The 16,058-nt window shown below is 51.9% G+C and overlaps 5 protein-coding genes across 5 annotated transcripts; 2 read left to right on the forward strand and 3 right to left on the reverse strand.

Moving 5' to 3' along the window:
- Positions 1–702: 702 nt before the first annotated feature.
- K489DRAFT_314033 (transcription elongation factor SPT6) lies at positions 703–5,049 on the reverse strand (the record flags this gene model as incomplete). The annotated part of the gene is made up of 2 exons (XM_033600986.1): positions 703–959; positions 1,020–5,049. 2 exons carry the CDS (start codon positions 5,047–5,049, stop codon positions 703–705), a joined length of 4,287 nt encoding a protein of 1,428 aa, XP_033462640.1.
- A 622-nt stretch (positions 5,050–5,671) lies between these two features.
- Positions 5,672–6,186, reverse strand: K489DRAFT_378136 (uncharacterized protein). Its single transcript, XM_033604334.1, has one exon. The coding sequence runs from the start codon at positions 6,178–6,180 to the stop codon at positions 5,950–5,952; it is 231 nt and encodes a 76-aa protein (XP_033462641.1). The 5' UTR covers positions 6,181–6,186; the 3' UTR covers positions 5,672–5,949.
- A 247-nt stretch (positions 6,187–6,433) lies between these two features.
- K489DRAFT_378137 (mitogen-activated protein kinase) lies at positions 6,434–8,300 on the forward strand. Its single transcript, XM_033604335.1, has 2 exons — positions 6,434–7,316; positions 7,371–8,300. The coding sequence occupies exons 1-2, from the start codon at positions 6,877–6,879 to the stop codon at positions 8,290–8,292; spliced, it is 1,362 nt and encodes a 453-aa protein (XP_033462642.1). The 5' UTR covers positions 6,434–6,876; the 3' UTR covers positions 8,293–8,300.
- Positions 8,301–11,760: 3,460 nt separating this feature from the next.
- On the forward strand, positions 11,761–13,988 carry K489DRAFT_314685 (TRP-domain-containing protein; the record flags this gene model as incomplete). Its single annotated transcript, XM_033601033.1, has 3 exons — positions 11,761–13,341; positions 13,395–13,873; positions 13,940–13,988. 3 exons carry the CDS (start codon positions 11,761–11,763, stop codon positions 13,986–13,988), a joined length of 2,109 nt encoding a protein of 702 aa, XP_033462643.1.
- Positions 13,989–14,731: 743 nt separating this feature from the next.
- On the reverse strand, positions 14,732–15,839 carry K489DRAFT_421924 (uncharacterized protein; the record flags this gene model as incomplete). Its single annotated transcript, XM_033608231.1, has 2 exons — positions 15,118–15,839; positions 14,732–15,094 (listed from the first exon to the last, which is right to left on the reverse strand). The coding sequence occupies exons 1-2, from the start codon at positions 15,364–15,366 to the stop codon at positions 14,732–14,734; spliced, it is 612 nt and encodes a 203-aa protein (XP_033462644.1). The 5' UTR covers positions 15,367–15,839.
- Positions 15,840–16,058: the final 219 nt, after the last annotated feature.

Raw genomic sequence — 16,058 nt, forward strand, 5'->3', positions numbered from 1 at the left:
CCGCAATCGACCGATGACGTTGTGTTGTAGTAGCAGTAAAATTCCGCGTGAGTTCTGGAGCTTGTGATAAGCTTCATAAGCAATCGGCGGCGTCTTTGCGGCATCTTTGCCTGTAGCTCGGATTCTCGCCGGCGATCATCACGATTTGAGCGAAATGGCCGTTGCAGCCTATCATTACCGGAGGAATCATGCAACGCGCGGTGGGACCATGCCACTGTGTGTGCATCATCACAGCGTGGAGCCATGTAGCAGTTTTGGACCGACGTTTGAGAGAGACCGATTCAGAATGACGTCATTGCGCGAAGAAGTGCTTCGGCTGGAGGCACCGATATAGCTTTAGTGCGTGATGACAGAGACCAGTCTAGAGCCACGGTCTCGTACGCAAGTACTGCGTTTTGGGTAAAGAGCAAGTTCAGAGGCCATTCCCTTCTGCTATTGCAGGATTCCACAGATTTATTCCTGCACTGATCCATAGCGCCCAGGCGGGGGAATGAAACAAGAGAGATCGCCAGCCACAGTGATGCCATGTGTTAATACAATTTGATTTTTTACAGCCGTCGCGTCACAACATCTTCTGTGTAGACGGTTTAGGATAATGGCAAACTAAGACCTGCCCATTTCCGCCGTTTCCGAGCGCCTAAAAATCCAGCTTCAGTTCCGCAGAACACGGGGACAATGAATATGAAATTCTCGCAGCTTCACTCATCGCCGGCCATTGGCAGGTAGCCCCTGATTGGAGAAGAGCGTCTTGAAGCCATTCTTCAGCGCGCGCATGTCGGGGTAGCTGTTTCCCCTGAGCTCGAATCCTTTGGGGATGACTTTGACATTCCAATATGCAAGTGGTGCTGCCTGGCCTGCCTTGAAACACAGGAAGAAGTATCCCGGATGTTTAGGCTCGATGCAGAAGGCGTACATGGAACGCTTAGGATTGGCCTCAGTGTACGTCGTCAGCCATTGCTCTGTTCGTAAATTGTCAGTCTAAAAGGCCTTTGTTCCATTCACGTATAGTCTGGACTTACCAGTCTGTTGTTTGGTGGTGCTCTGGAAGCGCTCATCATTGAACATCTCGTCCACCTTTTTGGCCATGGCCGCCACATGAAGCACGATCAACTCGTCAAGATCACTGTAGTTGAATTTGCCGGCCACGCGAAGAGTCTTACCGACACTAAATTCGTTCTCTTTGTCCAGTTCCAGCACATCGATGTGTTGGTAGATGCCATCAGCGACTTTCCATGTTACAGCCAGATGATCAGGTCCCTTGGAAGAAGGCCTGATCACACAATCACCACGACCTTGGGTCCTGAGTGCTTCCTCGGCCTGGCGTGAGTTGAAGGGGTGGAACAAGGGATGCTTGATAACACGCTGAGCCCGGCCCCCCTTCGACTCACTGGCTTTCTTCGCCTCTCGCCGATCACGGGCCTCTTGATCGTCGTCCCATTCATCGATGCCATGATCAAAGTTGCGGCGATAGGGATTCTTGAGCTCGTTTTCCCTCAAAGTAAGTTGCGCAGTAAACTTCTTCCGGTCCAGGAAGGTCAGCTTGGCTTGAATCACCTGACCCATGGTGTAGACCTGGCGTGCTTCCAACCCGCTTGACACAAGATCCTCAGGATATTCACTATTGGAGACGCCTCCTTCGACACCGCAGTCCAGGCGGACTTCAATATGGTCAACGAAAGTCCGACGAATCGAGACGGGTACTATCATGCCATCCGCCAACGAATCGCGGGTCTCGCCCGTAAGTTGAGTGAATGTTTCGTCAGTGGTCAGTGAGTTGAAGTTTCGTCGGAGTTCTTCGTAAGGGTTTTGCAATTCGGCACGAATGGTCTCAAGCGTGGCTCGCTTCCTTTGCCTGAACTCAGTCTCCAATTGTTGAGCATATTGCTCGAGGACAAGGTCGTTGACTCTGTCAGACTGTTCGTCCTTGACCAACTTTCGTACGACAGCATTGGGGCCGTGCTCGTCCTGCTCTGCTCTAATATCTTCCTCGTCCAATTCAAGCGCATCGGCTGCCATTTTGCGCGCAATGTCATAGTCTTCGGGATGAATACGCGTATTGTCCAAGTAATCTGCTTCCGGCTCGTCTTCCCAGGTGATGTAGAGAAAGCTGGCGCAATTCGTGAAGATTCTCGGGCCCACAGCTTGCCTCTTGCCTCTTTCTACATCACCAACGAGCTCCTCTCTGGAGGTCACTTCACCCCCATTAGCCGATATGGTCTTCACGAGCTGATCGGCTTTTCGAGGACCAAGACCACACACGTAAGGAAGCAGGTTCTGAGTATAAGTGTCCTGCATGGCCTCGTTGAGATCAACACCGACCAAATTGACGATGTCCACAAGCGCGGTCTCCAGGTATCTTCTTAGCTTGTCTTCGGGGATCAGACCTTGATTGGGATCGAACGAGATGGAGGTCAACTCTTTCTTCAACGTGGCATATTGCTTGAGAGGATTTTGCATGTAGTGAGCGAGAGCAACACAATATCTCGTCAACGGCGGCATGCCCGGCAAGTCTGCGGCAGCCCGAGCCGAGTTGTAGTAGATTCGTGCGACTTCGTCCTGCGCGACAATGACCTGCAGCGGATCGCTGCGTTCGTGCTCATCATCATCTTCGTACGGAGTGCCCGTCAAGTCGTGCTTCGCAATGATATCTTGGATATCCTTCAGTAATCGACGTGTCTCCACAGAAAATCCAGAGATAGCGACAACGTCGGGTTTCCGACGCTCGACAACCTCAACAAACGGTGCCACGTCTTTGCCATCGGCAACCAATTTCTCTTCGTTTCCAACTCGCAAATCTGCGAACTTGCCATTTTCGAGCACGCGCCCGTTCTCATCCACATATGCCCAGCAGATGGCATCGCCACGGTTGCCCATGCCATTGGAGAGGGCTAAAACTCGTGCACATGTACCAAGCTCCATTCCCTTGGGACGATCTGGGGCCTGGTCGAGCTTGACTGTGAAAGCATCCCTGCAGTATCCTGCAATCTTGTTTTCGCATTCATTCTTCAGATTGTCCTTCACTCCTCGTGAGATGATGCGATGTAATTTCTCGAGAGCAGAATCCATGACCTCCCTTCGCATCGCGTTCCACGCGTCAGCGACTTCGGAGAAGTTGTCCGACTCAATGGCTTTGCGCAGGTCCTCCTTGATGTGGCGTTCGTCTCGCAGCTTTACCCGAACCTCGACTAGGCCATCTGTCTCCGCTTTGAGCATGCGTAGAAAGAGGTCCGGGCGATCGACCAGGAAGACGCGGACTTCTTGGTTCCTGAGGTACTTGAACTCGTACAGCGGGCTTTGCTCATCGATTTGCTTCAGGCCTTTATCGGTACGGTAAACATCAAACACGAGATGCTCGTAGTAGATTTTGCGCATATGCCGGCGCATACGTGGGCTAACGACGATCTCTTCCACGAACATGGCTTTTGCAGCTGAGATGATGTCGTTTCCAGTTTTGTAATCTGGGTCGCGGACGAGAGTGTCCGCGAGATCATCTGGACGCTTGTCGACATCCTCAGTGTAGACCCGGCGGCCGGTCTTCTCGGCATTTTGCGCTACACCGTCTGCGGTGATACCAAACGCACGCACAAATTGATAAGCCGGCCCTGTGCGGACTTTGTCCCAGATGCTTCTGGTGCCACGCGCTCGCTTTTGCGTCCCGTTTACTTCTGCGTCGGTGATACTGAGATCCTTCAGCTGGACGGAATAACTGAAATTGAGATATTCTTGCAAGTCCTGAAGATCATCCAGTTGTGCTGCAAGCGGAATCAGGTCATCGAATATCGTGTCGTCGAAGTTTGTTTCGATCTCTTTCAACAGCTCCACATTCTTTTGGATAGCTTCTCGCCGCTCAGAGAAAGCACGAAATTTGAGATCCTGCTCGAAAATATCCCACAAATCTGTTTGGTTGAGGAGCTTCTCGGCTTTGACGGTCTCGCCCGAGCCACCGTTGGCGGCTATGGATTCCGAGTGAATGAGGTAGTCTTTGCGATTCTGGAAGATGAAAGCTGGCTCGTAATCATCCACGTTCATGAAATGCAATACCTGCCTGACAGCTTCCTCGAATGGTCCACGTAGTCGAGGCTCGAGACGCTTGCGAGGAAACAGGATACTCGTAATCCAGGCAGCTTCCTCGGCCGAACGTGCTGCCATTTGTTCGTCCGATAGATCTGAGATATCCTTGTAGGCACTTCGAGCAAGCTGAAATCGCTCTGGCACATCCGTCATTCGGATAACATTGTCTTTGTCCGTCAGCATACGCTCCTCGAGCTGAGAAGGCTCGAATACGTCCTTGAGCTCTAGCGGCTTGTCGGGATCAAGCTGGTCCTCGTTGTGTTCTGCTTCTGCCTCGAGTGCCCAGCCGAATTCATCGCCCTCTCCGAAAGCTCCACGCATATCCTCAAGCTGCGCCTCGCCAAGGCCAGAATCCTTCAAATTCTGTAAATCGGCATATCCAGCTCTTCGGGGCGCTCGCACGCCGAGATCTTCGTCAAGTCGGTCCCCCTCGTCATCCGGAAATTCGTCTTGTTCGATGAAATCGTTCATCTCATCGTCATATGTGCCGAACGCCGCGCCGCGCACGCGTCCAGTTCCGGCACCACCTTCTCCATCATCCTCGTCAGAAAAGATATCCTCGACGCCTCTCGCCTCGTTTGCAGCCCGATCATCCCGGTGACCACGCTTGAGACGCTTGAATTTGGTCTGCTCTGATTGACGCCGCTCATCGGGAATCGTCTCGCCGATCAGGTCCAGATCGTCCTCGTCAAGCTCCTCCTCTTCCGCACGCTCCTCGCGCCTACGCTTCCGTTCGCGTCTGCGTTCCGCACGAGCTTCTTCATCATCTTCATCGTCTTCATCTACGATGAAACCTTCGCGCACCGCGCGGGCTGCCTCTTCGTCGTCATCTTCATCCTCATCTTCCTCGCTGGAGTCGTCCAAGTTTTCGGCGCTGGGCTTTTTGGCCTTCGGAATCACGTCGCCAGTCTCCTCGTCGAACTCCTCGTCTTCCTCGTCACCCAGCTCTGCTGCCGTGTCAAAGAAATTGTTGGCCATTGTTGCGTTTGTCTCAAGTCTAGGCGCGTGACTGTCGGGGAAAGGTGAGATGTAGCTCCGACTTCACACTCAGTTCAGTCCACAGTCATTTGTGCAAAGATCCTGTGGCGGCTTGCAGTGTGATTGAAATGAGATGGCGTATTTCAAGATAAAATGTGAGAGACAACCTTGAAGATGTATGGCTGCTCATAATATTCAATGCACAGACAAGTTCGATATCACGTGATTGGGTTTCTCACGCGCGAGCGCGCCGAACAGGACTCTGGCGTTTGGTACCAGATCTACGGATGTACCCGCGTCTCGTACAGTTCACCGTCACAACTTTCTAGTGAATACACTACTGTACTTCGAGGGCTCAAGTGTTATCAAGGGAGGTACGGCTGTCACTATTAGAGAGTAGCCTGAATGCTCCGATGTATTGCATTTGGGTGGTTTACTTTCAGACACCATGTCGTCGTCGAGCTTAGGGATATAAGATTTCAGAACTTTGTCAAACAGAATAAGGAAATGACTGTTGGTCTATTGAAAACATTGGTGCGTAGGCCCTGGTCAGTCGGAAAGACTAAAAGCCCAGACATTCCGGGACAGTACGCCCCAGCTTCGTTCAGCACCTGCAGTAGGTGTTGTAGATTAGAAGAAGGCGCGCAAGGTAGACCGATCCCGAGTATCAGTAGCTAATATTAGGTTGACAGCTGGCCCGGCTGCAAGTGGATTGCGGCACTGCATCGTGCCTTCGATTCACAATAGGAGATTGGACGCCGCATTGATTCCAGGCATGATATTGCCAACATAGGACACCCATACGCACCGATCGATACAACTTTACTTTCCGTCTGCCCGAGGCTTCTGGACCCGAACACATCCTCCATGACAGGCCCTGTTCAGTTTGCACAAGTAATGTCATTGCACGAACTCTGAACGCGGATGGGATGCATTTGGGATGACAGATAGGAGCAGGAGTAGCAGGAGGAGGAGGAGTGAAGTGATACTGCTTGAAGCACTCACGCACTGATGGCACTGCCTGCCTATTAGGTACCTAGGAAGGTACCAAGCATCCATGGATGTCCTCATTCCGGCCAGTGAAGGACCCCATTCCGCTTCTTCACATTTCACACGAACCTTGTCGGCCATTGGTGCTTCATGAAATGCTGTATTCGCTGCAGATCTGCATCCGGCCCGAGCATGGATGGAATGACAATGGACAACGCCTTGCCGGGATGTTTTGCGCTCGTCGGAGTAATGGCTGACATTTTAAAGCACCGTTGGCAGCGCACGCCGCCACTTTCTGCCGCTTCTGGCCTGACAGCCAATATTTGCCATGTTTTATCGAATTTTAGTCCATCCATGCCTGTGCTTTGCCCCACCACTACGCGCAGCCCAACTTCGTAGGTGCTCGCTCGTTTGCATTTGCTACCATCATTACCATCGTCGTGAGGCTGTTTTCTCGTACAATTATCCTACATGTTCCTGACATTGCCTTCTGTCTCGATCATCTGTCAGATTTCAAAGACTCTGTAAGACAGCATCTCCCGCCGGGACTCATCCGTAGTAGCGCCCGCTCGCCTTGTCACCCGATCATCAGCATTACTTCGCCCTTCTGGCGCGCACACCCCGCCATAGCCGCCGGGTGCCCGACTCCACCGTCAACACCCTCTGTAACCGCCATCGATTGCGATTGCGTGCCGCACGCCCTGCGATTGTATTTATTGGCGGATCCGTTCCAGCTTCACTCATCCTTTGTGGACGACTGAGGATCGCTGCTGGATTCTGCCTTCGTATCTGCTCCAGTTTCTTCGAATCCGCCTCCCGCGGACCAAGGATTTCAAGATGGCGGATCCTTTCGCTGGCCGGACGATGAAGCGCAAGAACGTTAAGGGACTTGCACTTTCAGCGCCCGCGAAACCCGTTGCACCTTCTGACGAGGACTCACAAATGCCAGGCGCCCTTGGCAATAATGGCCGCCGACAGGACGCCTTGGAGCTTGGTGTTGAATTCCGAGCTGACCTAAGGACTGAGGATCTGGAGATTGTGAAAGAGCTCGGTGCAGGAAACGGTGGCACAGTCAGCAAAGTGCGCCACAAGATCACGAATGTGATGATGGCAAGGAAAATCATCCATGTCGAGGCTAAGAAGGAAGTCCGCAAGCGGATCGTTCGAGAGCTTCAAATCATGCATGAGTGTAATTCCCCATACATCGTGTCCTTCTACGGAGCCTTCATGAACGAGGCCAACGATGTGACCATGTGCATGGAGTACATGGATGTTGGGTCCGTATGAAGTCCTGTACAAACTGTAGACCTATGATGCTGACCTTTTCGCAGATCTCTCGACAGCATATCAAAGGAGTTCGGACCCGTTCGGGTGGACGTTCTCGGGAAAATCGCAGAAGCCATGTTAGGAGGACTGAAATACTTATACCTTGCCCACCGTATCATGCACCGAGACATCAAACCTTCCAACGTTGTAGTCAACAGCAAAGGACAGATCAAGCTCTGCGACTTCGGTGTGTCTTCGGAGCTGGTCAACAGTGTTGCAGATACATTTGTTGGTACTGGTACATACATGGCTCCGGAACGAATCCAAGGTAGCCCCTATACCGTCAAGAGCGACGTCTGGAGTGTGGGCTTGACGCTTATGGAACTTGCGATTGGTAAATTCCCATTCAGCATCGAGAATTCGGACGACGAAGATGAAGAAGAAGCCGGCCCCCAGGGCATCCTCGATTTGTTGCAACAGATCGTGCTGGAACCGGCACCGAGATTGCCCAAGAGCGATGCCTTCCCACAGATTTTGGAGGATGTGATTGCCAAATGCTTGATGAAGGTTCCAGAGCAACGACCGACACCACAGGAATTGTACGATTCGGACCCATTCTTGCAGGCTGCCAAGCGCACCCCCGTCGATCTTCAGGAATGGGCCGTCAGCATGATGGACGATGATAGCCAAAGTAGCCACCATGCTCAGCAATTATCGCCCGCCGGGCGTCCGATGCAACGTGGTGATGAGACACCACGGCAGAGCGTCATTGGGTACAGCGACCGAACTCCTACCACAGGTGAGGCGCCACTCTCTGCAAACGGATCATCCTCTCGACCATACCCCTCACGTACGAGCAGTGCCAATCAGGTCCCTCAAGGAAACACGATGAACCTGCCTATCAGAGGTTCTTCCTCACGGAACAGACCAGAGACTTCGAGCGGTGACCGCGACGGATATCGAAGAGCTCCAGGCTTCGTACAATGATCGGTTCGGCATGCCGGTGGCATACTTACTGTAACGTCATCTACCCGAGCTTTGTCCCTTTGGAGCCTTCCAACATGTCGCCAGGTCTATAAACTCCCTCTGCTTCTTTACTCAACATCCTCATCAGCTTTTCATCCTCCAATACTCAAATGCCGGCGATACATGAGGACGTAGCATGATCTTTCCTCTACGCGTCATACCTCATGACCTCCGACATGACGCGTGAATTGCAGTCTAACGCAGGAGGATCATATATTCTGTACACAAGTCATCAAAGATTAGCAAGACTGTTTGGACCACGGCGTTTTGTCTGCACACTGGTTCGAGTCTCTCGACAGCTTCGTCAGCACCTACAAGTACCCGCAAAGCACGGACGGCGCCATGTTACACATCACACCCTTCGCCCTGATCATATACTACGCAAATTCCTTTCCTTTCCTGAGGAGATTTCCCAAGTCAAATCGTGACTTGAACGGCTAAACGTGAATATTGCGGCTTCGGCAGTGAAGTTTGGAACTTACCACCTTTGCAGGTCGCTGCCTCCCGTGCTCAGATGGGTATTGCTGAAGTATCGTCATGGGATTGGATGGCATCTTCGCAGGATCAGTGCTCAAAATCTGCGGCCGCTCGTGATCTACGACATGGACCATTTTTCAGTGCGCGGCGATATCGAAATTGATCAGGGAGTGAGTGGTTGAGATTACTGGCGCGAGGTCTGGCTGTGAATTGTATAGAATCTACTAGGGGGCGTTTGTCTTGATACTACGTCCGCAGAACCCAATTTTATTGTACATCTGCCCGACTTCCGCCTCTCTACGTACATGTGAAGTGAGAAAGAGCGTCGACCTCTCGGTGTTGTCACCATAGTACAATAACGACATAGTACGCAAATCAACAGTAAAGACCGTCGTTCGAAGAGTCGAAGAGGATAATTTGCTTCAGTAACATGCGACTACCTAGATCAGCTCTGCGTTGCCCGAAGTCATCACAAAGTCTCGTTCCCCCGTTATCATGGACCCAGAGAAGAGGAGGCATTGTTACTGCCAATGCGAATAATGCCGATCTGAGCTCCGCAGGAGACCTTGGAAATACCAACAATTTGCTTCCACTCCTGCGATTCGAACAAGTGTTTCACAAATGAAAGATGGCCCCAATATGTACTGATCTGGCGAGAAAGATTTGGCTACATATTCAAGAACACGCGAACTGAAATAGCTGCCACATTGGCATGACTTCTATGTGCGAGTCCAATGAGGAGATGTCATGACCGCAAAACTGTATCTATTCTTCTGTACTCTTTGTCTCATTTCTTGTCCAATGGGGAGAGTCATAGCCGTGGTACCACAACATCCAAGGTTGACAGCGCTAAATGATTGTTCCAGTGACACGCAGTGAACACCTAGTTGTCCAAAGAAACGAAGGCGCCTAAATGCCGTCGCAATGCAAGCGCTAATCTGACTCGGCATTCTTCACTGCTCGCTTCATGGGACGTTGTCTGATATGGTACATGACATGTCGCCGTGAGATGGAGCTCTGCTAAAGATAGAGCATGCCAGGACACGACTCCAAGTATACGGGCAGCACTGTATGATGATAACGAGCATGCAGGGGTATGTGTGTAAATGCAGGAGTGCGATGCGGGAGCGGAGTCGTCCAGAAAGCGAGTGTATTTCCCCGCAAAGATGCCGACATCACTGCACGAGAGGAGGAGATACACAACAATGTCCATCACTGCTGCAATTCTTGGCAAGATACCGTGGTACCCGTGGACTGTAACATTCCAAGGTTGAGGCGGATTCGTTGTCTGTCCGCGTGCACTTTTCCGGGCTCCCGCAATGCGCCAGCTGAAAAGAAGCGAAGGAATGGCTGAGTATTGGAAATAGCCCAGGTACTGGACGCCCAGAGCGCTTCACAATTCGACCGGGTGGGGACTGTCCGAAAGCTGACGCGTTCATGCAATTCCCTCGTGTTGCTGCGCCACTCTGTGCAAGACAACCCAAGATTCTAGCCCGTTCACACACGAAATTGGTCACGACGACGTGGACCACGTCAACTAAAGAATCGCCTTCCTTCACAGAGAGATGCGCGATTGCTTTGGCACGTTGACTTTGACGATGAACAAAGGCAAGTGTGTGTGCGTATGTGTGTGCTTGCGCCCATGGCTGGCCGGCTGGGCGTGACGCGCTCACAATGCATGCCCGCTAATGAACGCCCATCATGGTTTGCGTCATCGCCATGGCTGTCGGACAACTTGCAATGGACGCTTCACCAAGGCGGAATACCACGCGTCCAGTGCTGGTTTGGATTGTTTTGGCCAAGTCATTGTCATCCAGATTGTGTTGTCTGATCCTCATTAACGAGAAAGGGGCTCGCAGGTAGCAAGAGGTTAGAGGAGGTAAAAGATCAGCGCAAGGACTTTCCGTCTGTAGATCTTTCCCCTAAGAAGGACCGCGACACGCTTCTTGGCCTGAAGCACTCTGCAACCGCGACGGCGCAAAGTGTGCCATGGTGGTTTTATGCCCAGGTGCTGTTGCAGCATTTGACTCGTTGTTTATCGAATGTATACACCTATCTGCTATGTGGTTGTTCACATACTTGAAATAGGAATAACACTTCACGTGCGCGGCACTGTCGCGTGTCATGATACGTCGATGCAGGTACATCATTATAGTAATGAGAAGAGACCATGTGAAATGGTGGCAGGAAGACATGACGACAACAAGGCTTTCGCATCGCCCAGCCTGACGGAGGGCCCGGCTGTGGAATGATACAGTAAAAAATCGTGAGACTGTCGACCGTTGTCCGGGACCAAGACACACCCGGGGGCGTCGTCTTGTGACGACTTAGGTCGTACTTTGTTTATTCTAGTAGGGAGAAGTTCGTATCCGGAGTACTTTACGTCAGCCTATAGCATACCACCCAGGAGCGCTCGTGTGGTGACGGCGACATTCCAGCACAACAACCAGGGCAAATGTCTTGGGCAAAGTCCGCCTTCCGTATTGCCTTCCGTGAGCGACATTCTCAAACCTCCCCCAGTTTAATCTGACCCCCTTCAACCCGCCTCCGTTGCCGACTTCCCTTACCACCGTTTACCCACGACTTCACTCACCTGCACTCACCATCTTCTCCCGCCACCAACAACTATTGGAAGTCCTCTGGCTTCGTTCTCTCTCGTTTGCGTTTCCTTACCGTCGTTCGCTTTTTCCTTTTCGAGATCGCGGCTTCCGCGCTGCTCTCACGACTTCACAATTCACCAACGACCCTACAGCAACCCATCAAACCGCCGCGACATTCTTACGATTATCGAGGCCGCCGTCCACCATCCGAAGCCTATGGGCTGCTGCGATCTTTCTTGAGAACTCGAGATAGCATATGATATAAATCTCGGAGTTCGCAATCATGCGATTCACTACAGCGCCGTTCTTCACGTCGCTCCTTGCGCTCGCTTCTGTCGCTTCGGCGGAGCGCATGCTCACATCAACATCACTCACGACATGTCAAGACAGCAGTAAATTCTCAGCCTCTCTCTTCGACGTCGCCTTCACTCCCGAAAACAACACCCTCAACTTCAGAGTCAACGGATTCAGCAGTATTACGGGAAATGTCAACATCACATTGAAAATCATTGCGTATGGGTTATCGGTGTACACCACAGTCATCGATCCATGCGACTCAAACGCCTCATTTAAAGGTCTGTGTCCTATGAACCAGGGCCCAATCGATGTGGAGAGCAATGCACCTGTGGATCAGGACTCCATCTCCAAGATTCCGGGCATCGCCTACACCGTCCCCGATCTGGATGCAAGAGTTCAGGTTTACTTCAATGACAGCATCACCGGTGTCGCCTTGGCTTGTGTCGAGGCAGAGTTATCGAACGGCAAGACAGTCGATCAGCGAGGTGTGGCTTGGGTGGTCGCTGTGATCTCTGGCTTGGCGCTCGTCGCATCGGCCATCACCTCAGGACTAGGACACTCCAACACAGCCGCCCATGTGGCTGCCAACGCTTTGTCTCTCTTCTCCTACTTCCAAGCCCAGGCTTTCATCGGCATGACTGCTGTTCCATTACCGCCAATCGTATCTGCTTGGACACAGAACTTCCAGTGGAGCATGGGAATCATCAATGTTGGTTTCATACAAGATATTGCCACGTGGTACCAACGCGCAACTGGTGGCACGCCCTCCCTGATTATCCAGAACCTTGACAACGTCTCCGTGGAGGTTCAAAAGCGAGGTTTGGAAGATCTCGGCCGCGTGATGCAGCGCTCAGTCTCGAACATCGTATCTCGTGCCGTGGCTTCGAATCTGACACCTCCAACTGTTGTCAAGGGCATTAAGCGTGTTGGATTCAGGGCGGGAATCGAGCCGACCAACATTTTCCTAACAGGATACATTTTCTTTCTGATTTTCGTCATGTTCACTTCCATTGGCGTCGTTCTGTTCAAGCTCATCATTGAGGGTCTGGTCAAATCTGGCAACCTCAAGAGTGACAAGTTCCAGGATTTCCGCAATGGTTGGACTACTGTCCTGAAGGGCATCTTATTCCGCATTGTTCTCATCGGATACACCCAGATGGTCGTTCTCTGCTTCTGGGAGTTCACGCAGAAAGACTCTGGCGGTGCCATGGTCTTGGCCATTGTTACCATCTTCACCATGATCGGTATCCTTGCTTGGGCCGCCAGCAAAGTCGTCAGGCTGGCTCAGCGCAGCATCATGATGCACAAGAACCCGGCGTACATCCTCTATTCTGACCCTGTCTCGCTCAACAAGTGGGGTTTCCTCTACGTCCAGTTCAAGGCCACCGCTTATTACTTCATCGTTCCGGTCTTGATCTACCTGTTGGTCAAGGGTCTATTCGTTGCTCTCGTACAAGACAACGGTATAGTCCAGGCCATTGCGCTGGTGATCATCGAAGCTGTATTCCTCATTGTCGTGAGCGTGCTCCGACCGTACATGGACAAGAAGACAAACGCGTTCAACATCTCCATCTGCGCCATCAACTTCCTCAGCTCTATCCTGTTGCTTATCTTCACGCACATTTTTGGACAGCCAGTAAGTTTTCTCTTCCATTTTTCTGAAATATGGCGATACTGACTTGCACGTAGGGTATTGTTACTGGCGTTTTGGGTGTCATTTTCTTCGTTCTGAACGCGGTTTTTGCCACTGTGCTTCTCGTGATGGTCCTGGTTTCGTCGATCATCGCAATTACATCCAAGAACCCAGAGACTCGTTACCAGCCAATGCGCGACGACCGCGGCAGTTTCATAAAATCTCAATCGCAATTGAACACCGAGCTCGATGCACTGGGAGCTACTGCTCGTGGCGAGTCCAAGCACGGCTGGCCAACCAGCACTGGCGCCCGTGAAGTGGAAGACGATGACAGCTGGTCCGGCAATAGTAGTGACATCAAGCCAGCTGCCACCGCCACCACACGTTCGTACTACGAGCCTTCACGTAGCCCGATCCAACCACCTGCAGCAGGTGGCCTTCCTTCATCCAACAATGGGAGCGCCCGGCATATGCCTCCCAACCGAGGGGACACCATCAGCCCATATGGTCGGCCGGAGGCCAATGGGCAGCATCGGTTTCGTGGCCCCCCACAACCAGCACAGCAATCCGGTGGGGGTTACATCAGCCAAAACAGCAACAGCGGCCGAGGGAGTCCCAGCCCGTGGAACCGCGGGGCTGGCTTTGAGTAGAATGACAGCCACATCATCTCTTTACTCTGCAGCGCCGACCGAGTCGCCGCCCACGTCTCCCTTGCTCCCGCCGGATAGATTTCGCCCTCCATTATTCAAGGCAATGTCCAGCGAGACTGTAAACACGACCATTCTCACAATGCCCGATCCTCATATCTATCATCACCACAATCCGACATCTGCTGGTCTCGCCGCCTCTTCAGGATTCCCTCCACATCAGGAGCAGGCCTCTGCATTAGGTCAGTCATCTCTGCCGCTGGCTCGGCAGCCGGTACCATTTGACTTTGATTTCGCGGATCAGTCGCGGTCAGAGATGCGGCAAGTGCCGCCTCCACTGTTACGCGCTGACTCCGGAGACGCTGTGGGCCAAGTGGTGGACATGTACTACTACCGGCAGAGGAGGCAATCGCAATGATGCGGATAGCAGAGCTTGGATTGGCATAAATTATGTCGCATTTCTGTGGCGTCCTGGTTTTCCTTTTTCCACTACATCCAGCAGCTTGGGCAGTGACATTCGTTTCACGTTTTAGCCTCAAGCACTGGACAAAATGGTTCCTCCCCCCAAAAATGGGAGGCGCGCGAAATCTCTCTCGCGACGACTATCAATGTCACTCATATTCCTGTCTTCTTCACATTCTCTCCAGCTTTTTCTCTTTAGCGGTTCCCGGAAAGGGGCAGTTTCGCCATTAAATGAGCGAACGAAATCAGAATAAATTATCTACTTCCAATCGAGAGGCGTCAGATTAGATTCCCGGCTTTTCGTTTATGTCATATTTCCCCGAAACCACATGGGCACCGCCCTGGACTTCCTCGGGGTCGTCTTCTACTGAGAAAAGCATCTCGCGTTTCTTTGTGTCGGTATTCGCCACTCGTAGCTGCTGCATCCCTATCATGTACCTTTCACACGTGATGGGTTGTCCTGACAACTCGCAAAACCCCAACCCTAAGGTCAGTAAAGCCCGCGGGCATTGAATACATCCGACTTTGGGCTCACAAGTCTTGTCACATTTGGGGCACGAGAGTGTCCAGGTGCCTAGATACCTAGGTAGTGTTTGATCGCGCAGACGCTTGATCATAGACCTTCTCCAGTACCACATGCGGTCGTGCTGCATTGTTGGTGTTGTCTGACTTTGTAAATTGTGGCGGGGAGCAGAGACTCGGGTTGTACAAGCCCTGTCCATACTGAGACAATTGTTGTGACATCGACAGACAAAACTGTCGCGACATTGACCAGTCCCACAGGTCCAACGGTTTCACGAAGTGTCTCGTCACCGGCGGATAAAGTACTACAAATGGTCTGCAAATAAAAACGCGAGTGTGCGCAGACAACGTTTGTGACGATCGAGCATGATAGATGCACCGTGGTGAACGAAGACATTGGGAGTTTATTGGCAAAGCGCGTCGCTGCTCTCTCAGATGTGATAAAGCTTGCGATGATCGCGGCTTGTCCTTACAAAATACATACAGCCAATGACTATCCGATTTGGATCACAACAGTATTGCCATACTTTGAAAGAGCTACGATGCCACGGAGCTCTGTTTTCATCTGTCTCCGGAGTCTCATCGGTTGAAGATTCCAAGATCTTTATAATGTGGATGACCAAAGCCTGGAGGCCTTCACGAGTCATGAATGATGAAACTCGCACGGCCACCACGCGAGCTCCTTCCGTCGGAAGATCAAAATTTGGCTCCCAACGGCGTGCTTGGTCTGGTTGTGTTCCAAAGTTTTGCATCGGACGACACAACTTTATCTGACAATATGTATATCGGCGACGACAAACGTGGTCTCGAAGAGGATTGAGACCTGTCGGAGGAATTGTCGAGTCGGGATATTGTTGTCCATTCGCCACTGTCACAGTAAGCACATAGGACTGGATTCCACCGCCGTGGAAGCAGATTGCGTATTTCTATACCTAGCTACCTAAGTAGGCTTCGGATTCCCAAGGAGCCCTGTACCTTGACAGGGGAGCCTCCATAGAAACCAATATCCTCTACAGTCTCTGGGAGAGGAACTCCGCGAGAGACCGCAATGCTCGCAATGTGCCAAGTTTCTCCAGACCTCGTAAGCAC

This window comes from Dissoconium aciculare (assembly GCF_010015565.1).
Source record: "Dissoconium aciculare CBS 342.82 unplaced genomic scaffold K489scaffold_3, whole genome shotgun sequence".
Lineage (NCBI taxonomy): Eukaryota > Fungi > Ascomycota > Dothideomycetes > Mycosphaerellales > Dissoconiaceae > Dissoconium > Dissoconium aciculare.

Coding starts and splice junctions, on each gene's coding strand:
- K489DRAFT_378136 (XM_033604334.1), bottom strand. CDS start 6,180: ATGGCCGACAAGGTTCGTGTGAAATGTGAAGAAGCGGAATGGGGTCCT.
- K489DRAFT_378137 (XM_033604335.1), top strand. CDS start 6,877: ATGGCGGATCCTTTCGCTGGCCGGACGATGAAGCGCAAGAACGTTAAG. Junction 7,317..7,370: donor ATGGAGTACATGGATGTTGG/GTCCGTATGAAG, acceptor ACCTTTTCGCAG/ATCTCTCGACAGCATATCAA.